The 24,009-nt window shown below is 56.8% G+C and overlaps 2 protein-coding genes across 3 annotated transcripts in view; one reads left to right on the top strand and one right to left on the bottom strand.

Annotated features, from left to right (window-relative positions):
- Positions 1 to 4,229: 4,229 nt before the first annotated feature.
- CRYBA1 (crystallin beta A1) lies at positions 4,230 to 13,898 on the top strand. The gene is given in 9 exon segments (XM_055797851.1): positions 4,230 to 4,627; positions 8,936 to 9,112; positions 9,114 to 9,126; positions 9,877 to 9,941; positions 10,515 to 10,634; positions 10,886 to 11,004; positions 12,587 to 12,728; positions 13,282 to 13,424; positions 13,570 to 13,898. Coding segments are annotated over 8 exon segments (768 nt in total). The 5' UTR covers positions 4,230 to 4,627; positions 8,936 to 9,094; the 3' UTR covers positions 13,718 to 13,898.
- A 7,335-nt stretch (positions 13,899 to 21,233) lies between these two features.
- NUFIP2 (nuclear FMR1 interacting protein 2) overlaps positions 21,234 to 24,009 on the bottom strand; it is a 36,791-nt gene continuing 34,015 nt past the window's right edge. For both annotated transcript variants that reach the window (XM_027791122.2, XM_055794298.1), the window contains one exon: positions 21,234 to 23,659. In XM_027791122.2, the coding sequence (XP_027646923.1) occupies positions 23,607 to 23,659 (53 nt within the window). In that variant the 3' untranslated portion in view covers positions 21,234 to 23,606. The remainder of the gene's footprint in view (positions 23,660 to 24,009) is intronic.

The raw sequence follows: 24,009 nt of genomic DNA on the forward strand, positions 1-24,009 counted from the left end.
AGCCGGCTGGCAGCGCCATGCGGGGCAGGCTGACGGCTATATATAACGGGGCAGGAAGCCGCGCAGGAACTTAACCTCGGCACAAAGGACAACAGGAAAACTCCCCACATTTGAAGCATCTGCTTTAGAGCTCTCTGACGGGCATGGGGACGAGGTTTGGGCAACCCACGGGGACAGGCAGCACTGCCTATGCTGGCAGCACAAGCTCCGTGGGCATCCCGGGGTGTGTGGATGCCGTGCTGTGCCATGCTGTGCCAAGCTGCACCTTGGCGGAGCGCAGCATCAGTGCTGCATCACTGCCACTGCCTGTGCCTCCTCCCCGCAAGGAGCGGTGCCCACTGTCCCTGAAGGCACCCAGTGGGACATGGGGAACACGGCCTCCCCTCAGCAAAGCCATACGAGTTCACGGGACCAGAGGGGACTGCCTGAACCCTGCTGCCCCTTGGGGCCAGAGCACACATGCCCAGGAGAGGCCCAGCCACAGGGCATGCAAGGGCAGAGCTCTGCAAGCCACAGCACAGTGCCAGCCCCAGGCACGCGATACAGCCAAGGGGGTGAGAGGAAGCAGTCGGAGGGACAAGGTCGGGCACGCAGTGCAGCCAGGTGGCTGTGTTCACTAGCTCCGAGCCTCCTGCCCACAGCCAGAGGGGCTGCCATGGCTCTGCCGCCCAGACCACCCAACGCCAGGGTTCTGCCCTCCCCTGCAGCACCCAGGGCTTTGCCCAGGCCCACAGCCAGGACATGGATCGGCAGGACCCCAAAATGCGCGGAAACAAGCCCGCTCCTTTCTCCTCTCCCTGAAATGCTGGCTGCAGGGCGAGCACTGACCTAAGTCCGGGGACAGCCCAGCTCCCTCCCATGACCTGCAGCAGGTGCTGCCAGCAAAGGGCCCGTGGCTGCGCCATAGCAGGGGCTGCTCTCTGCCGGCTCCTCCGCAGCGCTGCCATGGCCTCGGCGCAGACAATGGCAGGGAGGGAACCACCTGCGCCCGTCCCTGTCCCCCTGCTGTGCCGCATGCCACGGTACCCCAGCTGCCTGCACATCCCCAAAGCCAAAAGAGCTGAACCCCCGAGAGCACCCTGTGCTCACCCTATGGCAGGGAGGGGGCTGCACACCCTGCGCCCACCCTACAGCAGGGAGGGGGCTGCACACCCTGCGCCCACCCTACAGCAGGGAGGGGGCTGCCACGACCCCTTCCTAAGGCTGTTGGGGGGACACTCAGGAGCAGAGCCGCTTGCAGGGCAGGTGCTGGTTAGAGGCGAGGCGCTAGGAGACAGGCGGCCAGCGGGCTCTTTGTCCTCGGAGGTTTCTCTCCCCTGCACACACGCTCCCTCCCGGCCTTTGTACGCTCAACAAAAAGGGGGAACAAGCGTTACCAACTGCATGGCTAATCAGGCAGCACCGGCGGCCTGGCCACGGGTGCCCCACACAAGGCCACTGCTGGCAGGCGTGGGACAGGGGGGACAAGAGATTCGTGGGCTGGAGCAAACACCCCAGCGTCCCCAGCCAACGTGGGATGCCGTTGTGGTTTGCTGCCTTTTTCCCCAAGGAGGCTCCTGCCAGCGGCACGCACACTCTGGGGATGCCGGATGGGTGCAGCCCAACCCCGCGAGCAGGAGGCGGCTGCTGAACGTCTCCCTGCTCCTGAATCAGACCCAACGTGCCTTCCCTGACTCAGCCCGGGCTCGCTCCAGGATTACCCATTGCCAGGCGTGTTTGGGGCAGCAGCATGCATGAGCCATGACAGGGAGTGGGAGAGGCACCCGCGGGCGCCGGCTGTGCCCTGGGATTGCACACAAGGACGCTGCTGTGACATCTGGGCTGGCAGGGGACAGTAGATGTCACTCTGGAAGGGCCAGGTGGCAGAAAGGGAGCTCCAGCTGGAGGCCCCCAAACACAAAAGCCCTTCCTGAGTCACCCAAGCAGAAGCTGGGGGGGGACACACAACTTCCCCCTCGCTGTCCCACCATGGCCACAAGCCCCCACATCCCTGCCGGGGTGTTTCAGGTGGGGAGGCGTTCACTGAAACTCTGGGCCACTCCTTCTCTCCCCGAGACGCAATCTCGTCCGACACGCTCCCCGCGCAGGGACCTGCAGTGCAAGTTTCCTGGTCGCTTGCCCTCCCTGCTCCGTTCCCCGCTGCAATGCCGGCAGTAAGGCCATGCTTGCACACTGCTTTGGCACACGAGCTGGCAGTCATTACCTCCTTGGGCACGCCACATTGGGGCATCCCACGCCCCAGCTATGCCCGGCCAGGCAGGGACAATGCCATGCCAGGGAATAGGTGCCAGCGGCAGCGATGCCGAATGGCCAGCCCAGCTCCCACACAGGGCAAAGGGGGCTGACCCATGCGATGGCTCCTTGCCTCCTTGCTGGACACAAGTTTTCCACAGAACAAGGAAATTTAGGGGGTTTCCAAATCCCTCTGCACTGCCTGCCCTTACAGACAATGTTGGGATGTGTCAGGAGGAAAACAATCCCAGATTTACCCGAGTCACAGCTGGGATGTGCCACTACGCTGTCTCCAAAGTGGGATTTTGGGTCCTCCTGCTGTGGGAACCCCACGTCCAGCAGCAAAGATGGCTTTGCAGCATCACCCCAGGCTGGTGGCAGAGGCCAGGAGGGTGCACAGGGTGCATGCGTGGCATGCTGGCACCCACCTCGCCCCAAAGCCGGGCCATAAAACAGCCCAAGAGTCCCTACAAAACAGGGGCAGCGATCGCTGCCAGGCTCTGCTGTGTGGGAGCGAAAGCAGGAGATGGTTCAGTGATCAGCTGGGGGGAGGACAGGTGGGTCACAGCCCCGTCACCACTGGGCACGCACCTCCCCCATCGCCTGTTTCTGGCCCCAAATTCACAGCGTGACCCCCCGCACGGCCCAGCCCATTGCAAAGGTGAAGGGCTGAGCCGTGGCTCACCGCTGGGCAAAGTTCAGCGCCGGTGCAGGCGCTGTGGGAACACGGCTCCCAGTGGGGATGGGGCAGTGGGAGCTGCCAGATGGGGGTCCCCCAGTGCCAGGGTGCCAGGGCCAGCCCGGGGTGGGGGAGCACCAGCTGCCGTGTGCCCTCACGCACCCGCCACGGGCCCACACTTTTCTGTAATTGCCCTAAGTTTAGCTCCGGCGCTTGTTGACCAGACGATTTGCATCTCACAGGCCGGCTGGAAACCACACTATTTCTGGACGCGCGTCCCAGCCCTCACCCACTGCTCTATATATTCCTCTCTGGGCAAATTAACGTGCAAGCAGGCGCCGTGGCGGCCACAGGCAACTTGCTGCGAGGCCACCCACCCCCTCTTGTGTCACCCCAAAAAGAGACCCAGGTGCCAGTGTCACCGGCCCCAGCAGCGATTGTTAATGGTTAATGGTGAGCCGGGCTAACGGCTTTGGGTGCAATTCCCCAGTGGAAAGGCCCAGGTCGGTGGTTTCTCCCTGGTAGCGGGGCCAGCCCTGCTGTGGGTGCTGGGGCACCCAAAGGGTGCAGGGCCAGTCTACCTGTCCCCCGGTGGAGAGTGCCTGCCCACCCTGGCACCCACAGCTACCCCCAGCAGGGTGCACACACCTCCAGCACCCCACAGCTTGAGTGCTAAACACACAGGTGCTGCAATGCAACCGGGGGGGGGGGGGGGGGGGGGGGGGGCACGCACAAACACACCCCGCAGTGCAGCAGGGGGGGCTTGCACAAGGTGACACAATGGGGGCCGCCACACACATGCACGCACAGAGGCATGCACACGCACGCACACGCATGCACACGCACCGCAAGACGCCGGGGGATGCACAAGCACAGGCGCTGCAAGACAACAGCGGGCCACGCGCACACCGCCCCGCAGCAGCACCGGCGGGGCACGCGCGCACCCGCACACACGCGCACACACGCGCACACACGCGCACAAACGCGCACACACACGCACCGTTGTGCAACGCCACGGGGGCACCGGCACGGACACACGCAGAGCCCGGCCCGGCCCGGCCCGGCCGGGGGGCGACGCAGACGCAGCCCGGCCTCCCGCCTCCCCGCGCCGGCCGGTGCGTGCCCCCGCCCCGCGGCCGGTACCGGTACCGGTGGCGGTGGGGGCGCGGCGGGTACTCACCCGGCAGCGGCGGCGGAGCGGGGCCCGGTGCTGGCGGCGGCGGTGCCGGGCCCCGGCGGCGGGGCGGGGCGGGGCGGGGCGGGGCGGGGCAGCTCCGCACCGGGGCGGGCACTGCCGGCTCTGCGCGCGCCGCTCGGCTCGGCACGGCACGGCACGGCTCGGCTCGGCACGGCACGGCACGGCACGGCACGGCACGGCACGGCTCGGCTCGGCTCGGCTCGGCACGGCACGGCTCGGCTCGGCTCGGCTCGGCACGGCACGGCTCGGCTCGGCTCGGCTCGGCTCGGCACGGCACGGCTCGGCTCGGCTCGGCTCGGCTCGGCACGGCACGGCACGGCACGGCTCGGCTCGGCACGGCTCGGCACGGCACGGCACGGCTCGGCTCGGCACGGCACGGCACGGCTCGGCTCGGCTCGGCACAGCAAGGCATGGCTCAGCAGGGCACGGTTCGGCTCGGCTCGGCACAGCAAGGCATGGCTCAGTAGGGCACGGTTCGGTTCGGCACAGCCTGGAACGGAACAGAACGGCACGGCACGGTACGGCCCTGTACGGCGGTGTCCTGCCCACCCAGGAACACTCAGGCGCTGCGATGAGCACCCCCTGTGCACAGCAGGCACACGCACCCGCCCGCTGCCACCCCCCCCCCCCGCCCCAGGGTGCCCCCCGGCGATGCACGGCTGTGGCACACCCCCCCCCCCCCCCCCCCCCGCGCCCTGCAGCGCACCTCCCTGCTCAGAAACCCCGCAGCACACGTGCACACCTGCTTTTGCACAGCTGCACACACACGTAGCATGCTCACACCCCCAGTGCATGCACAGCAATGTGCAGTCCCTCCGGCACACCCCTGCAATGCATGCACGCTGGTCCTTGCCATGCAATGCCACACACCTGCTGGAAAACATGCATGTCGTGTGCTCACACCAGTGCACGCACACCCCCATGCATTGCACCAGTGCGCACACACACACACTGCTGGGGTTCCCCTTGTAGGGGATCAGGCACAGGGAGGGGCTGCCAGAGCAAGGTGGCCAGTCCCCGCTGGCCATGCTGAGCCTGGGGAATACAAAGCAGGACATGGCAGAGCCACCTGCAGAGCCATTTTGCTGCCGACAGTTGTCCCCATACCGCCTGTCCCCAGGGAGGGCTGCAAGCCTGCAGGAGCCAGACTGCTCAGGATGGTGCCTGGCTGCCTTGGCTGGGAGATGGCACGTGATGAATGATGAGCATCCTTCAGTGCGCCCAGCAGCGAGCACCACAGAGCCTATGTTACACCCCTTCCACTCGTGTCCAGCTTCGGGATGTCGCATCAGGGTCCACCAGAACAGCTAAAGCCCTATGGGCCACCCCTGGCCACCAACAGCAGGAGGCCGGTGGCAACTGCCCTGGGGACGGATGGTTTCAGGACAAGCCCTGCAGTCTGTGCTGGGCCAGCTGCCCTTGCTATCAGACGTGGGAGCAGCTGGGCCACCCCTGGGCCCTTCGTGGGACGTGGATGGCCCAGCAGCCCTGGGGAAGCTGGAGCAGGGCTTGGGGAAGCTGGACCCCAGAGATGGGCATCCACGAGCTCATTCCAATAGCACTTCTCAGGGAGTGCTTAGCCTCTGCTGGAAAGCTCAGGATGGAGAGAGGGACTTGTGGGGACAGGGGTCTGCCCCCAGCACTGCCCCTGCCACCTCTCACTCCTGCGCTGCTCTGGGGCACCCCAGAGTGCTCACTCCAAATCCCTGCAGCTGTCTGTCGGGGGCTGAGTGGGTGCTCTTGGCTCTTCTGCAATGGAGCTGTGAGCGTGGCAGGGCAAGGGGGACTCTGGTCCTCCCTGCGGCTGCAGCCTCGCCACCTTGCCTTGCAGCGCAGCAGTGCTGGGTTGCACACCAGCCGGAGGCTGAGCCTTGCCATGCATGGGGGAAAGGTCCCCTCTGTCCAGCCCTCAGCACAGAGCAGCTCGGCACCGGCAAGCACCACCCCCATGAGCACTGGGAGCCCCACCAGCTTCACCCCCACTCTTGGGACACCCGTGCCTGGGGGTCGCAAGCCCTGTTCCCTCACAGCGGTAAGGCTGGGTGTGATTTTCAGCCATAGCACATACCCAGGGCACAGCCCTGATGTAGCAGCAGAGCAGCACGGGTGTGCAAGAGCATGGCAAGAGCAAGCTGGCAGCTGTGCAAGGGGCCCTGCACTTGGCCCTGGGCCGAGGGACGCAGCAGTAGAGGAGATACAGCCCCTGCAGCAGCAGAGGACGGCGGCAGTGAGCACAGCCACCTGCTTTTGTCATGCTTTCCTTTGTCCCAGGCACGTGGTGCCAAGCACAGGGAGCCACAGCCATCTGGAGAGCAGGGACGGGGATGGGTGAACTGGAGGGGAGGCAGAGCCCTGGCCTGGCTGCCAGGTGGGTTTCCCAGCTGTGGTGGCAAAGGGACACGTCGTGCAACTGTACCTCTGCCCTGCCTCTCCGGCACAGGCGGATGAACAGCTGGTTACAGCCTGCGGCAGCTCCTGCTTCCTTATCGCGCTGGGCAGGCAGTGGCAGGGCTGATGCCGGTTGGAACCACCAAGCCGTGGGACACCACAAGGTTCCTGGTGTCTCACACAGCCCTGCCATGAGCAGCCACCCAGCGGGGCCAGCCTCCTGCTACCTCCCAGGGCTAACCACCTCCGTGCGTCCCAGCAAGGCGGGCAGGTGCCTGTGCCCACAAGATCCCATCCGCCCTCTCCAGCCTCCTCTCCTAGGGCTGGGCTGCCCTGAGCAGCTCTCCCCTGGCACGGTGTTTCACAGGCACCAGCAAACCCCACATTCACGGAAAAGTTTCCCTGTCACCCTGAGCTTTCCAGGGAAAAAAGCTCCGGTGCCAGCAGCATTTTGGGGTGCCCCTGGCAGATGCAGATGGCTGGCTAGAGCAGCAAGGGCCCTGAGCTGGGCTGGAAGGGGAAGCATCTGTTTCACAGCACCACAGGGTTTCCTAAGTAGGTCACTGCTTTTTTATAGTCTCTGGGATCTAGAAAAACCAGTTGTTCCGGACAACCCATGGACCCGCCAGCATCGTCACAGCAGTGGCTCCCCAGGCGCTTGCCCCCGGCCCCCCCAGGTCCCTGCCGGGGGGTGTGTGGGCTCCTGCCCTGCCAGCAGTGCTCGGTGTGAGCTGGGAGAGAAGGTGAGGAGCCCACGGCAGCCCAGGCCCTACCCTGGGGTCCTGCTCTCTGCCCAGGGTGACCTGTCCCTGGTCATGCCTGACACGGAGGGGCTTTGCCCCCACCCTGCTCCTGCCTGGGGTGGCTGCCAGCTCCGGGCTTTGCCCTGGGGTGGTTTTCAGGCAGAGCCAGCGTTTTCCCTTGGCAGGGGGAGCCGGGTGGCGGCGTGGGGCGCAGGAGGTGCGCGGCGCCGTCCAGCCCCCGCACACGCTGCACACCCGCATGCGCCGGCCGCGGCCCGGTCTGCTCGGGGTGAGCTCTCCCTCTAGTGGCACCGGGCTCCTGGCAAAGCCTCCGCGGAGCCATGGCCGGGGCATGCCCGAGGGGCTGCAGGGAGCGGGGCCGAGCTGCAGCCTGGCCTCCCCCTTGCAGCCAGGGGTGACGGGGCAGGGTGCGCAGCGGGGGTGCCCTGAGCATTTACAGGAGTGTTCCCACCGCCAGCCCCACATTTGGGGAGCCCCGCGGAGGGCAGGTGGCCCTGTTGCTCCCCTTCCCTGACCCAACATTTGCTGGGACGTGGCAGTACGGACCACCCCAGGAGCTGGTGTCCAGCCTTTGGGGTGCAGCCTCACAGCTCTGCTTCCCAGTGACACCCCCCTCCTAGCTTTGCCATCCCCATTCCCGCAGAGCACCCAGGCTCCAGCGCAGCACCCACAGCCCCCCACCCCCTGGCTTCCCCCCGCCCTGGTGCAGCCGTGGCCACAGGAGGGGTCCCCCAGGACCCCGCTGGGCCCCCTCGGGCTGGGCTGGGAGGGTGCCATTGCTGCAGCACAGCCCCGCCAAGGTCCCCTGGGCTGGGCGCCAGGCCGTGCCGCAGGCAGCGCTGACGGGGCGCTTTGTTTTGTGCCGGCTGCCCAGCAGGGAGACAAAAGGGGCAGTCAGACGCGGGCGGTGCATTGTGCCGGCAGCCATGCGCTGAGGCAGCAGCCCGCGCCGCCACGCTCGCCTCGTGACCCCCAAGGGCCCGGGCCTGCGCCCGCCATGACACCCTGAGGCCTATGGTGCCCGCCCCACCAGGGCTCCGAGGGAGCCCCGGTGGGTATGGGGGAGCCGGACCTGGTTGCCATAGTTACCGTGAGGCCTGAGGCCTAGGGGTGCCTCGTTGCCATGGTTACCGCAGGCCTGAGGCCTCGCAGGCCCATGGCGGCTCCACCGCTGGGCATGGGCCCAGGGCGGTGGCCATGCTGTGTCAGGCTGGGGGGCGAGCACCGGGGCTCAGGGTGGCCTCGGGGCCATGGCTGCTGGGCCAGCGAAAGGGAGGCCCCACACCGGCTCCCTCCAAGTGGGGAGGAGCAGCCTCGCAGCCCCCCTTGCCTGCCACGGGGCCATGGTTGGAGGAGGGTATCCGCACCCACATGGAGGCAGGGACCCACCGTGGCCGGCAGAGCAAGGCAATGGTGGCGCCCAGTAGACACACAGCCGAGCCCACCACCCACGGGGTCTCACCGGGGGGTCGCTGCGCCATCCCCACCACGCCAGCCCACACCAAGGCCGGGCCAGCCCCCACACTCGCCCCGTGACGGCGCGGTGCATTGCCCCTGGAAAATGCCAGAGCAGTCAAACCGTTGAGTCATTTGTGCCCAAGATTATCTGTGCAAACAGCCGCCCCGATTATTTTTTTTTTTTATTATCAAATTTTTTTTTTCTTTTTCCCTAAGAATGTGGCTCAGACCATGGGGATGAGCAGCTGAAATCTCCGGGGATCAGCGGGACAATGCCAGAGCAAGCATTGTGCTGACGGCTCTGCAAACGCTGGCACCGGCTCCCGGCCAGCAGCACCCTATAAAAGCTGAGCCGCTGAAGTAGGCAAACATTACATGGGCGAAGCAGCAGTAACCGCCTGAGCTAGGTGAGTCCTGGGACCGATCGCACCTCTCCCACCTCGCCCCCTACTCACTCCTGCTGCCTCTGGCTGGCCGGGCAGACATCCTTCCTCCTGCCTGGTGGCAAAAGACACCCAGAGGGATCGTTGCCATTTCCCATGGCAAAAGACAGGCTCACACGTCCCTGCTGGCAGCTGGGGTGGCTGAGAGCCCCTCTTACCGCCGGGCAGCCCACCCCTGGCACCCACCTGGCCCTGGCCCCCAGCACGGCATGCTGGCTGGCATCTCCCACCATTAGCTGGAGGCACAGCTGGGGTGCCAGGGCACGGAGAGAGGAGCAGGCGGGTCTCTTGGACACTGCCAGGCACATGGCAGCTGGTGCTCCCTGCCGCAGCTTCCCGCTATGGCTCTCAGCAGTCTTTTTCCTAGCAATGGCCTGGCCTCGGGGAATGAGAAAGAGGAGCCAGGCACCATCCCCGGCAGGCGTGCAGGCTCCATGCCATGGCCGGGAGGAGGGAAGGGGTACTGGGGCGGCGAGAAGGGAGCACCCTGCTTTGGATGTGTCCCAGAGCACCCTGCCATGCCCTCCACCCCATCCTGCAGCTAGCAAGAGGGTCTTGCTGTGACTGGTGTGGCTCATCCCCAGCAGCAGGGCAACTGCCTTTCAACAGGCACCACGGGCAGTGGGCACAGAGCTGTCCCCTGGCTCCATGAGCAGGCAGCAGGGATGCACAGGGGTGTGCTCTGGCGCAAACGGCTTTTCCTTCCTTCTCCAGACACCGTACCAGCAGCAAAGATGGCTCAGACAAACCCTCTGCCTGTCCCCATGGGCCCATGGAAGGTACGTCCTCACACCCCTCATATCTCGCCTTTCCCTGTGTGCAGGTGGGGGACAGGGAGAGGGGCAAAGCCAGTTCTCCGGGACCAGGAAAGCTGCACAGCGAGCTGTGAGGCAGGGGGAAGCACAGGAAGCCAGGCTCCCCTGTCCTCTGCTCATGGGAACTTGCCTCCCGCCTCCTCAAACACCTCCTAGGTGTTTTCATAAGTCCCTTTGCAGCACCCTGGCCAGCCATGCCCTGCTCTTACCAGTCGTCCCGTGCCAGGCAGTTACAGCAGTCCCCGAAAGCCACACGCTGTTATTCGCCCTCCCCTGTCAGTGCAGGCAGGCAGGGCTGGCAGGGGCCAGCCAGGCACGAGGGCTGCAAAGGGGTCGGTGGGCACCGCAGAGCCAGGAGGTGAGCAGCCCTGAGGGGTCTGGCAATAGCTCCGGGGACACAGCCCGAGGAGGGAGCTGAGAGGGAGAGAAGCAGCGTGTGCGCAAGCAGGGCGCACCCCGCCGAAGAGGAGAGCATCAGCCGCAGCCCCCCGGGGAGTTCCCTGTTGCCCTTTCCCCCGTTAATCCTCTTTGCCCTAGAGCGTTCGGAGCAGAGGCCGGGAGAACCGCCAGCCACAGCCCTGCCACCCACCCGTCCCAGAACGGCTCCGCTCCTCTCTCCAGACAGCACCGCTACCCCGGGAACTGATCTCCACAGGGGTGAGCAGGAGAGCGGAGCGGGGGCCGGCATGCGGCTCCCCCGACACCAAGGCAGGGCGCCGTGGGGCCAGCAGTGCAGGGACACACAGAGGTGTGCGGGGCCGTGCCCCAGCCCAGAGGGGTGCCCAGTGCAGCCTCTGCCGGCTCTTCCCCGGACGGACGGAGCGCAACCCTCCGTCTCAAAGAGGCGCTGAATCGCTTGGTGCCACTGCTGGGCAGTTCCCAACTTGGCAGCTCGCTCTCCGTTCCAGATCACCGTCTATGACCAAGAAAACTTCCAGGGCAAGAGGATGGAATTCACTTCAGCCTGTCCAAACATCATGGAGTGCGGCTTCGACAACATCCGCTCCCTGAAGGTGGAGTGTGGAGCGTGAGTACCCGGCTGCCAGTGGTGGGGATGCTTTCCCAGGTGGGCTGGCATGGCGAGGGGTGCCTAAGCGTGGAGCAGGGCTGTTTGTCCTCGCTCCGCCCAAGCACTGCAGCCAGGGGAAGCCAGGCGTGGGGGATGCCACCCTGCCAGGGTAGAGCAGCCAGCCTTGGGCAGCACTGACACAGACAGAGGGCCAGAGGACAGTGGCAACACCTCTAGCATCATCCAAAACTGCCTCCCATAGTCTTGGAGCAGCCAGGTTTGGAGCTCGCTGGTGCCCCTCAGGGATGGTGACCAAGGATGCAATGAAGATCAGTGCTCATTGAGCAGCTCTTGAGCTCAGCTTGGTCCCCATCCCGCCCTGTAACCCCACGAAGCACCGTGCCTAGAGAACCACCTTTCCTACCCTGAGCCCAGCGCTGCGCTGTGCAGCTCCCCAGGGCCAGAGTGCAGCCTTCCACAGCCTGCGCTGGGCTGCCCGCTCGCTGGCAGGGGTAGGGAGCAGAGCCGGGCTTCTCCGCGTGCACGGGAATCTTCCCTGGCACAGGCAAGACCTCTCCCGAGCTACTCCGAGACACTGTGTGTAAGGAGCGGTCCCTGTGGCAAGCATCCCGCTGGGGCGGGGGAAGCAGACAAGATAGATTTGCGCTGCTATATTTAGGGTTTGTAATGCTAATGGGATTATAGCGGCATGCGTGCTCGCGCCGTAATCAGCTCACTGCTCCAGTTGACATGTTCCTAATCAGGCTGTTCACCTTGCACGGGGGCAGGCTGGCTGCGGGACGTGGGGCTGGGGCTCAGTTTGAGTCAGTGGCAACAGGCCCTTGACCCCCCCCCCCCTGGCTCGGCGTGCCCCTCAGCACCCTGTGTGCACCCTAAGCAGGGGGTCCGTGGGCTGCACAGCCTGTGCCATCTGCCTTCCAGCCCCCAGCCCAGCCTCTGCCTCCCCGCTCGGCTGCGGCTGCCCCTGTCCCTGCTCTCTGTACGGGGACATGCCCAGGAGAGGTCCCCACCCTGGGGACAGGCAGGGTGGAGGCATCCCACTCACGTCTCCTTTGTTTTCAGCAAAAGGGGGATGCAGAAAGGGGACAGGTGGCGGGTCCCTGCCCTGCCCAGAGCCAGATGTGTTCTGCCTGGTTTGGGCACAGGAACTCAGGTCTTTCCAGCTGTGCCAGGTTGTAGTTGGGAAGCAAGCAAGAAATAAGGCCTTTGGGAGAGAAGGGCAGCTGGGATGTTCCGTGGCACCCTAACACAATGCCGATCAGTGTAAATAACCACAGAGCGGTTAGGGGAAAGCGAGCCACCCTCGCAGGCTGGGCCCCTGGCGGGAGGGACCCCATCACCTGCTGCAGCTGGGGATGCCAGTGCTGCCGTGCGGGCTGCCTTCCAGGCACCAGATGCGGTTCCACGCTCCCCAGGTTCCCTGCCCACATCCAGCACTGCTTCCTTTCCTCCCGAGCTGTGGGCAGAGGCCAGACCCGACCTCCTCCTCACACCTACACCCGTGCCCCGGTGCCAGCCCCGAGCAGGGGGCCCGGAGCTGCCACAGGAAGCCCTGGCAGCCCTTGCTCTGTTTTTGCAGCTGGGTCGGTTACGAACACACCGGCTTCTGCGGGCAGCAGTTCATCCTGGAGAGGGGAGAGTACCCACGCTGGGACGCCTGGAGCGGCAGCAATGCCTACCACATCGAGCGCCTGATGTCCTTCCGCCCCGTCTGCTCCGCTGTGAGTGGCCTGGCTCCCACCGAGCCGTCACGTCTCTGATCCCATTAAAATGTCCCAGGCAACAGCACCAGGCCAAGGGAGTGAGGTTAGGGAGGACAAACAGTCTGCCAAGGGCTCTGCGGGTGGCAGAGGCTCCTTGGGGTGGGCTCAGCTCTGCCCCCCACCCCCCCCCTCCAGCAGGATTTGGTCTTTCTGCCCTGTTTTCTGGAACTTTTAAGGGAACTTCTAGGCCAGCTGTACGTGACCAGAGCTGGGGGGCAGCCAGCCTGAGATGGTAGCTGTGGCATAGTGTCACTGACACCTCCCAAGCCAACCCCTGCCTCATCTTGGCCCAGCAGCACCCTGTTGAGCACCTCCACCAGTCTGGGCTTTGGGAAAACCAGCCCCCTCTGAAGTAAATATAAAGCCCAGGGTGTGAACGCCTCCCTCTCCAGGAAACCCTCTGAGCAATGCCATAGGGAGGGATGGTCATTGCCCACCCACCATCCCCATCCATGCCAGGGAGGGAGTGCTGCCTCCCCCTCACCCCCTGCTCTTCCCCCCCCCCCCTCAGAATCACAAGGAATCCAAGATCACTGTCTTTGAGAAAGACAACTTCATCGGCCGCCAGTGGGAGATTGGCGATGACTACCCCTCGCTGCAGGCCATGGGCTGGGCTAACAACGAAGTGGGCTCCATGAAGATCCAGTGCGGCGCGTAAGTGATGGGCAAAGGACCATGAGCAGCAGGGACAAACCGCTGCCATCGCTGTGCCACCACAGCCAGAGGGGGGACATCCCGTAACCCCCGTGCTTACCTCTTGTGCCCCTTACCGGCCACCTGACGATTCCTTTTCTTCCAGCTGGGTTTGCTACCAATACCCTGGGTACCGTGGCTACCAGTATGTCCTGGAGTCCGACCACCACGGAGGAGACTACAAGCACTGGAGAGAGTGGGGTTCGCATGCCCAGACCTCCCAGATCCAATCCATCAGGCGTGTCCAGCAGTAGCTCTCCACTTTCCAGTACACCTGTGCAAGGTTTCTAAAGCTCACCGGCTCCCTTTTGGTGCTAATACTCCCCTCCTGAAATAACCACCCCTTCTTGTACTGCAACTGCTTAGGGAACAACACTCCCAAATGGTACCAACTGCCACAATTGCCAATAAATGTGACTGAAAGAAAAAGATAAACGAGTCTGGTGGGTGTTTGCTGTTGTGTGTTTGGGACTAAGGTCACACATCCCCATACCAGTAGTGGGGACCAGACTCTTCCCAGCCTGTTTTAAGCGGGACTGAAGCCCAGTGGGGCTCATGCTAAGGCAAGTTCATCCCCTGATTGTTGCACACACAAACCCAGCAGCCAAAGCCCCGCTTGCTGCAGCTCCGCAGCTGCGTGGCTTCCTCCCCTCCTTGCCCTCCTTAGTAAAGGACACCGCACTCCAGACCCCCTGTCCCCCTGAGCCGCGCTGGCACTGGGTACCCATGTCCACACAGCCACTCGTGTCCACACAGCCACCCGTGCCGTGCTGCTCGTGGGCTCTGTGGCCAGCGCTGCCAGGCTGAAGGGGCTGACAGTTGAGTCATCAGCCATACAGCATCCCTGGGGCCAAGGGATGCTCCCTGCGAGCGCAAAAAAGAAAGTCACACTGACACCCACAAACTTTAAAATTTTTATTCAACAATTTACATCACTTATTGTCTGTCTTAACGTATTCGATCTACACAAATTTTTTTTTCCTGATAAAATAATAAAATTTGGATAAATTTTGAAGACCTGTTGGTGCAGAATAAACAAAATTTCAGGTAACTTTTTTTTTTTTTTAAACATTTAGTGTGAAGTATGACATCATTGGTAAAGATACATCATGCCATTACAGCTCATGGACATTACCTATCCTTACAGTCCGTGACATCACCCATACCAGCGCAAGGGGCTGTGCCAGACACAGCTACAGCAGGTATTACACTAACTCTTCTAGCCACCCTCTCACGACTGGGAAAACGCCTACGCTTTTCCAGCTGGGCACACAGAGTGCATTAACCTAATCGGAAATACCGGGAAAGGGAGAAGGAAACAAAGACTACCTTTACCGATTCGTGTGGTCACACACTACAACATCGACACAAAGAGGGGCTGCCCCTCTCCACAGGTCAGAGGTAATTCAGCTCCTGAGCAGGTAGAGCACAACCCCTCACGGCGATTTTAATACACACCAGGAAACCGAACGAAATGAGAACTTATCGACGGCGGAGGCGGGGGGTGGCAGGAGAGGAGAGGGCCCTGGCGGGACCTCTCCCACCCCAGCCCGCAGTCGAAGCGCGCGGTTGTGTTTCGCACCGCCCTTAACACTGAAATAGTCAGGGGAGGGGGAGAGAGGGGCATCCGTCCCCCCAGTAAACAAGTTGAGGACCTTCAGGGGCTCGCACGCCGCTGAAGGTGTGTAAGTACACGTGTGATGGTAGATAGAAAAGCAGCCCTGTTCTGTATGAAAAAAAGCTGTCAAGTTAGTACAAATTTCTGCCACGGCGAAGGGAACACGAGGAGAAAGCTGTCAGCGTCCTTCTCCCGACACAAAACCCTGACTCTCCTGCACAAAGGCTCTGGGCTAAGCAACGAGTTTCCAAAGGTGGCACCTGCAACCCAACGCACCAACTCATGAAAACAAAACCGAAATAAAGCTCTCGCCCCAGAGACCAGAGGGAGCCCACCCTTCGCTCCAGCGGGCCATGGACCACAGCACCCGCAGCGGGGACGGCGAGGAAGCCTGTCCCTCCCGCCTCACAGTGGGAATACACAACAGTAGGGTTCCTCTTCAGGTAATTTTGTCATTAGAAGCCTCAAGTTTGCCCACGCCACCAGCCTGCGTCGCAGCAGACTGATCTCCATCCCCTCCTCAAAGCTGCTTCATGTGGGGCAAGCCACGCGCTCCCTGTCCTCATCACCACCCGCACACCCGGCAGGATGCTGGCGGGTACCACCGCCACGCTCTCGACCAGAGAATAAAAGGGCACTCGTTCATCCGACGGTACGAAGTGTATCTGAAACACAAGCCAGCACACCTCGCTCCCTCCAATTCAATTACTAAAGTAGGCTCTTTAAAATAAAAAAATAATATATATATTTATATAGCTATACAGAGAGATACAGAGAAAGCAAAGGAGAGAGAGGCTACTAAAAAAATCAAGAAGCGCCAGTTTTCTGCTACAGCTGTCAGCAAAGAACTGTCACCTTACATCATACCCTCCGAGATGGTGAAGATAATGCAGGCAATGACAGCACAGGAATGCAAAAGAGGGCAGATAAGTCACTTCTGGTAATGAGACACAAATTAAACTTTCAAAACATGTGCATAGCTTTATTCATCTGCTTCAAACTAACCTTTTCACGGAGCTTCAGCGAAACCCGAGTGTGCAAAATGCATTTCTAGAAAATAATGCAAGCAAGCTTTCACATTTACAGTGGCAGAAGTACAGAAAGACTCGGACAGAAATCGCACATTGGGGTGAGTGAGTCGGGAGAGAGATGAAGAAACAAGAATTGCACAGCTTCGTATTCTGAGTCACTGACTGCAAACATAAGCATTTCTATTTTGTTAACTTGAAGCAAGGCGTGTTTACTTGTCCTTTACAAAAAAAAACCCCAACAAACCCAACAAAAACCTGAAAACCCCCACAGTAACAAGAACCACAACCTGGAAGGGAATGAATGCCCTGGGTGACGGGATCCCCGGTGCCACAGAGAGCCCCAGCTCCAGAGCAAAGCCGGTTCCAGACCTTCACGTGTTTTGGCTTTGCAGACAAAGCACGGCGACGTTTATTTTTGTCTGCAGAACAGCAAAGCAGCTTCTCTTTCTCTCCCCTCCAAAGTCACAGCAAATGGCTCGTGTTAGGACGGGGAAGGTGCCACCCCACGGGACATCATCCCCAAACTGTAAGCCAGCCACTATAGGCAGGCTCAAGCCCAAGTCTCCTTTTGATCCGATGGGTCACTGGGACAGTCCCGAACCCTCGACTGTAGATGGGGCACGGCCATCGTGCTGCCAGCTGGGAGCCTGGCCAGCCCACAGTGCGTCCCAGCAGCTCACGCAGCACCACAAACTCTCCTCGGCAAGACTAAGCACACACGCAAGGCACATTTAGTCAGATGTACACACACACACACGTGTGTGTAAAAGAGCAAACGCTGGCCAAAAAGAAATGGATGCTGAATAAACTCATTAAACAGGCAGAGAGTTCTGGCCTATGGTATTTACATACGATTTTCCAGGCAGATGTAATTCCCAAGCGTTTTTCCTACACAGCTTTAGACCTTCCTTACTCTTCCCTCACTTTTACAGAGGTACTGTTTATTCTTCCTAAAGGATCTTCTAGAAATACCAATTCCCTTTTTTTCTCCAGTAAACCCCTCGCTGAGGGCACGCAGCCCCCCGTGCCAGCCCAGCTGTGACCCATGAAGACGAGAGGTTCTGGACCTGCCCATCCCACCGCAGCCCCTCGATGCAGCGAGGCGTCCCTCCACTACTAAGCTGTGGGCTTTCACACCCCAGCTGGCACGTTTTGGCTGGAGAGGTGGCCTGGCCTTGTTTTTTTCTTGGAAAACATCCAATTCTGGGCACTGACCACTCCCCAGCATCCCAGCGGGGGCATGGGCAGGAAGCGGGCCATGCAATCTTTAATACTGCTGGTTAACTTCACATTGAGATAAAGCATTAAAAAGGTCTTTTTGCAGAGATGAGCAATTTCCTTCCATAGACAGATTCAAACAGAAAACAAAAATATGAAAACTGGAGACGAGACAACAGCTGATTGAGATTTTTCTACCTTATGAGTTACTCAGGCATCGCACCCGACCAGCCATGGAGGAAGGAGAAGTTGAAAACCTCAGGGATTTGCACTACCCTCACAATAGCAGCTTGAGAAAAGGAAGAAGAGAAAAAAAAATAAAAAATAAAAAATGCACAGTGTTCTCTCAAGTTAAAAGAGTTCTCCTTTGCTTGCGTTTGCATAGAAATTCCCGTAGGTCAGCACCAAAATCAGGTACAGCCCTCTCCTACACCTCGGCTCCCCCAGTTCCTACACTACTCGCAGAGTTAGTGGCTGTGTTACAGGAGGGTTCAACTATCCGCAGAGGAACTATATGGTCATGTCAAAAAAAAAAAAAAAAAAAAAAAGTGCATCACACATTCTTGATTTTCAGGGTTACTTATAGCAGCAGCAGCATTAATCCAAGACAATGAACAGTTGTAGAATCGTTCTTAAATGCAGCAACACTTAATGAAATGTCTTCAGGGAAGGTCTAAGAGGGTCCTTCTCAAAGGGATAAAATGAAAATTAGACTATTCAATATAGACAAAAAGGAGATAAAACAAAAAATTAAAGACACAATCTTATTTACATTAAAAAAACATTCTTGTTAAAATCTCTTTACACCACCTAAGCAAAAAAATATAAAGCAGAAACTCCTAAAGCAGTATCCGTTTTTGGAACCCTTAGTTAGCACCTGAGGAAAGACCATATGGAAAGCAGACAGGTTGGGTTTTTTTGTTGTTTTTTTGTTGTTTTTTTTTTAGAAAACTCTAAGTTGTGTTTTTGCTAAATGTTCATATGTTCGCAGTACACAAGTTTCATACCACAGAAAGAAACGAACTGTTTTTTTTTCTTCTTTTTAAAGATACTCTACTCATTAATAAGGCTGTAGAAAAGGGATACTGCTATCTTACAAAATGGCTTTAGAGCTCTGGACGCGTTATACGAAGCTTTCTTGATTAACAGTCAAGATAAATACAGCTCAGCATCCCCCGGGGAAAGCACAGGTACGACGACTGTTGCTCCCGCCCCAGGACAGAGCGTGGCCCGACACCCCCAGCAGCGTGACTCCGAGGGTCTCGTGCCAAGGCCACCGCCGAGCTCTCCTGTACCTCCCCGGACACCCACCACCTCGGTGCCACCTCGGAGGATCTCGAGCAGGATACAAGGCAGGCAGCCTTACCCTGTGGTGTAACACGTACTGTGCAAATGTCTAAAGCTCTGCAGTCTCTGGAAGGCAGCGCAGACCAAGATCTTCTGCTCCTTCGCACCAGCCCAGGTTCTTGCTTCTCAACTGCTGGCACAAGGGCTTCTTTGCATGGAAAAAATGCTCCTGCAGTGACCAAGGCTAGAATTACTCCATCTTCTTCGGCTACTCTACCACGCTAGTGGCTCCTCCAGCCCCAGCCCTCCTCCTGCCTTACGCACCGGTGTGAAAATGTGTAGCAGCTTTAAATGAGGTGTAGCCTTGTTCTCTCCCCTCCCAACCTCGACCATCTCCCCTGTAAACAGCCTCTGTAAGAAAAACAAATCACTATGGGCGTACATACAGAAAAATCTTCTAGGGACGAGACTCCTGAAAACTTCGGACACCATAGCAATTTACTGAAAATGCTGAACAAAGAGCAAAAACTGAACGCACAGAAAAACTACCAGCAGTTCCGAAACACTGTGAATGCCATCGCTCCCAGATGTCCCTGAGGTCACCCACCGGCCACTTCTGGAAAGGATGCTATCGTGCTACGGCAACACTGTTGAAGAGCACTAATTACACACGCAACTGAGAGGACAACTTCCACCTCTTTTTTTTCCATTTTCTTTCTCCTAGCAGGAAGCGATTTTCCTTTCGATTTAGCTAGGCGATTCACCCCGCCAGCCGCTCCCAGCTGCCGAATAGCTGGCATACTCGCAGCCTGATGAGAATTGGCCTTTCTTTCCCCCCACGTTTCAAAGAAGTTCACAGCAGCTACGGAAGGCAAACAGTGGGATTTACAGTTAGAAAGGGCGATGGTTTGAAGTGGGTTAGCGACAGAATCCACGCCCTGGAGCTACCCACGTTGTTAAAGAGACTTCCAACAACTAAACAGACAACTGAGGTGGGTTTAAACCAAACACAAACACCAACCAAACCTTGAAAGCCATCGTGTTGCCAACCCACCAGACAGGTGGAGTGGGAGGAAGCAGAGAGGCCGAAGGTCCCCAAACCACCGTCACTGAGATGGGAGCACGGAGCAACTTTTACATCATCTCTTGGAGTGGATGGCACACTCCCTGATCCACTAAAGAGAAAGCAGATCCTGTGCTGGATCTGGCCGGTGGTACGCACTCCGGCCATGTTACACCAGACCCTGTACAAGAGACACCGACAGGACCCGCCGGCAGAGGAGCAGCAGTGGGGAAAGACCAGAGAAGAAAGGAGACAGCCCCGGCCCGTGCAGAAATCCTTACTCCAATAAACAGCCTGGCAAGAGAACCGGAGGAAAGGGACTCATCGGACCCACAACGGGAACAGAAATGGGAGAGAAGCCTTAACCTGAATTAATATCTTCATAGCTAATAAAAAAATAGGTCGTGATCTTACCCTTGGTGCCACTTTCCAATACTACATGTATTTAAGGGTTTTTGTTTTAAAACTTACTCAGTGTAATGAAAACAATGGCACAAATAAATACACGCTCACTCTCCTTACGCAAATAAGATGCTCGCACACGCACCGCCAGTTCCTCACCCCCTCGCACGCAGACACCCTTGGGTGCAGACCCGGGAGAAAAGGCTGCTGCACCCCTTCCCGGGCTGTATTTGGTTTATGCTACAATACTAATACTCTGAGTCAAACAAAAACAAAACATGAGACTTATCAGTAACACCTTAGAATTATTTAAATGTGCTAAATTAGTCACAGCTCAATTTCAGGTTTTTTTTTTCTCTTTTTTTTTTTTTTAGAAGTTTACACAAAAATAATCAGAAAACAGATTCAATCTTAAGATATTTTTAATAAGTGCTCAGTAAAGAATTGTGTGAGGACTTCGGGAGGACCGCAGACAGCAACAGGGTGAGTTACACGACAGCACGAGGAAGTTTCTTCCACGGTCCTGCCTGGCTCTAGGCAATAGTCTATCCCAGAAATGCCAGCAAGCCAGAGCTACAGGAGCTCAGAGGGGATTTCCTAACTGCTTAGTGCTGAGCACACACGGTGGAGCTCATGGAGACAGACAGACATTTGAACAGAGGATGGGCAGAAATACAGCAGAGAAGCTGCAGAGGGTGTTTGGATGGGTCCCGCCAGCACGGGCCAGGCACAGCCAGGCAAAGCAGCAGGGACAAACACTGGGGGGAAAAAAACCCAACCCAACCCATCGCCTGAACCGTGTTTCTTTCAGCACTTCTTTCGCTATTTAGAAGACAGATTGGACTAGGCCAAGAGGAGCATCCTCAAATATTCAGCAAGACTTGGATCTTTCTAAACGCGCAGGGTCAGATTCAGCACAGGTTATTGCTGCTCAGCTTCTGCATCGCCGCGCCTGACAGCACATCTGGGGGCAGAGGTACCAGGACAGCACAGACCCCAGGTACGCAAAACAGGGTTTGGTTTTGTCTTTTTTTCTTCTTTTTTTTTTTTTCTTTTTGTCTTTTTTTTTTTTTTTTTTTTTTTAATGGAACCCAGCCCTTAAGGCGACAAGTGACTACACAAGGCAAATAAATACACAGCAGAGCCTTAAAGCCAGTAAAAACAAACTGGAAACTTTGCTATTAGCCTTCAACTTTTTGGAAATAATAACAAAACCCCCCAAAAAAGCACATTTCTTCCACCTTAATTTTCCCCGTCCCACTGTCCAGTTTGTTCAACACTTTAAAGCTCAGGAACGCCCCAGCTCTTCCACAGCAGAGCCAGAGGTGATTCCAACTTTTGGCAAGCAGTTGGGAGACTCAACAGAATTAAAAATAGGAACGTCAGAGGACTAGATGTCGGACACATCTGTAAACATGTTATACATCTGAAAGTTACACACACCTGTAAAGGTGGTACAGTTTATAGGTGAAACAGAACTATTTGTGACTGGCCAACCACACGTTTCTGAACCTGGACTGATACAATACATGATTTACTATATAGTATTACACTACAGTATTATACTATATAGTATTTTATACATAAAATGGAGTAGGCAATCCATAGTCAAACTTCTAAAACTAAGCGTGACAGAAAGCTAGCAATCTTACAAAAGGTACAGAATTAAGTTTCATTGTCCCACCTTGAACTTAAGTGTCTCATTTAGGAACAATCTCATTAAAAGAATAAAAAAATTAAAAAATGCATGCTACATACTCCTAGTTAACAAAAAAAAAAAAAAAAAAGAAAGAAAGAAAGAAAAAAGTGGATAAATCTAAGCACAAGGGGTAGGCAACAGTTTTGGGCTTATCTGCTTCCTGTAATGCCCCATAGGGTCCAGTCTAATTTTAGGACACACCAACCACTGCTGACCTTGATACCCAGACATACCTGAGCCAGTATTTGGCCACAAACACCCACAATGAGCATTGGGCATGTCAGGAAACCCATTTTTGCTTTATTCGTTGCTCACTCTTGCACTGGACCCTGTGAACTTTCTAACTTTTATAAAAACCCAGAAAAACTACCCAACCCCAAGACGATTTGGACACGCTACACAAGCTGCAATGGGACAGAGCGGGTTACACAGCTGGAGCCTGCAGTCTGCTCAGCCTTCTCTACCACTGCTAGCAAGCTTTCCTTTCCTTGGGATTTTTTTTTTTAATTTTTAAATTATTATTTTCATTCCTAAGTCCTCCATTTTTGTAATAAAATATATTTTTATTAAGAGATAGTTAGAAGCAGAGCCCGGAAATACACAGAGTGCATTAAAATATAAAAGAGCATTTCCAACAGGCAGGTGCGGGAAGCCCAGCCATTGGCGTTCTATGGACAAATTGAAAAGGATTCAAATTCCCATTTTTTTTTTTTCTTTTTTTTAAATTTTTTTTCTTTTTTTTTTTTTTAAAGAGAAAAAAATAATTCAAGAAGGGTGAGAATTAGCAGAACTCAATTCCTCTTCAGTTTTCCAATGAAAATGGGAAAAAAATCCGGCACATTTAGTGTTAGGAGACAGACAGAGCAAATATGAAGCACCTACAGTTGAAAGCAGAAGTTGTTTTGCCTTTTTTTTTTTTTTCCCCTCCCAGTAATGCAATGGCATTAAACTGTGGGAACAGTGTTTTTTTTGTTGTTGATTATTTTCCATATTAAATGCCTAAACAGATTGCTTATTTTTGCATGTTGTCTCTTAAAACAAAATAACTCTTCAGTTGCAATAGTCCAATGTGTAACCGGAGCCAGGTCAACTGTGTGACTTCACCATGCATCCTAGAACTGCAGTATAACCATCTTTCCCCCAGAAGAACGATGCTTTAAGACAATATCCCCAGCATAGGATTGCTGCTTTACTCCTGACAAAACATGCGGATTATACTTCTCTGGAAAAAAAATAAAAGAAACTCTGCAAACTTCAAGGCGTTTCTCCAGCATTCAATGGAAAACAAAACAGAGAAAAAAAAAACCCCAACAAATAGGGGGCGGGTGGAAGGGAAAGGGGAGATGAAGGATAGTGAATCATCCTGATTTCCCTGTGATTAGTGTGTCACTACAGTCACAGAACAAGAAACAGAAACCTTGTCAAGTGGAAATGCCTCTCCAGTGGGTTGCTGCTGCCCATGTAGATGACAGCAGGAACTTTAGAACCGGGCTTGTAAATCGAGTCTGTATTCGTTAATCACTTGCATTCACTCTTTAAACAAAAACAAAACGAAAAAACGAAAAAAATCTATTCAGTACCGGAGATTAAATAATCACGTGTGTAGTCTCGTTGAAATAAATTTTCAGATTCCTTAAGAAGTCTAATTACTTTCAGTTGCCATTTTTAAATAACTATATATATATTTGTATATATTATCCTGTGATTCTAGTTATGGTTCCTCTGCTGCACTGAAGATTTAGAAGGAGCATAAAAGCCTTTTGTCCCCCATGAACAGCACAAATGCTGCAGAAAGGTTATAACAGGCAGTCTCGTCTTGCTACCTTCATTGATCCGGGCGATCCATGGCTTCATCATAAGTGATTATCCTTTTGGGATCTGGAAAGAAAGCAAAATCCTAAGTTTTCGACAAGCTGCCTTCAGGACCCGTGGCTGAAGACATTCCCAAGAGATCTGAGAAGTAATTAGCCGTCACCAGACTTTTCCTTAGGACCCCCAGCGATACCACCTCCTGCAGATGCACTCGGGAGCCCTGGCCAACTCCAGCAGAGCAGGATCAGTGCTTCGCAACCCCGGGCAGCAGCACCCGAGTCTCCAAGCACCACTCTTCCCACAAGCTAACACAGAACGCCTTCACAGGTGAAGTGTGAGAATACACCAGAATTTAAAAGTTTTTCTTGGGTGTGACACTCAACACCAGAAATAGAAAGCCATTTTGTATACACACA

This window comes from Falco peregrinus, chromosome 2, assembly GCF_023634155.1.
Source record: "Falco peregrinus isolate bFalPer1 chromosome 2, bFalPer1.pri, whole genome shotgun sequence".
Classification (NCBI taxonomy): domain Eukaryota; kingdom Metazoa; phylum Chordata; class Aves; order Falconiformes; family Falconidae; genus Falco; species Falco peregrinus.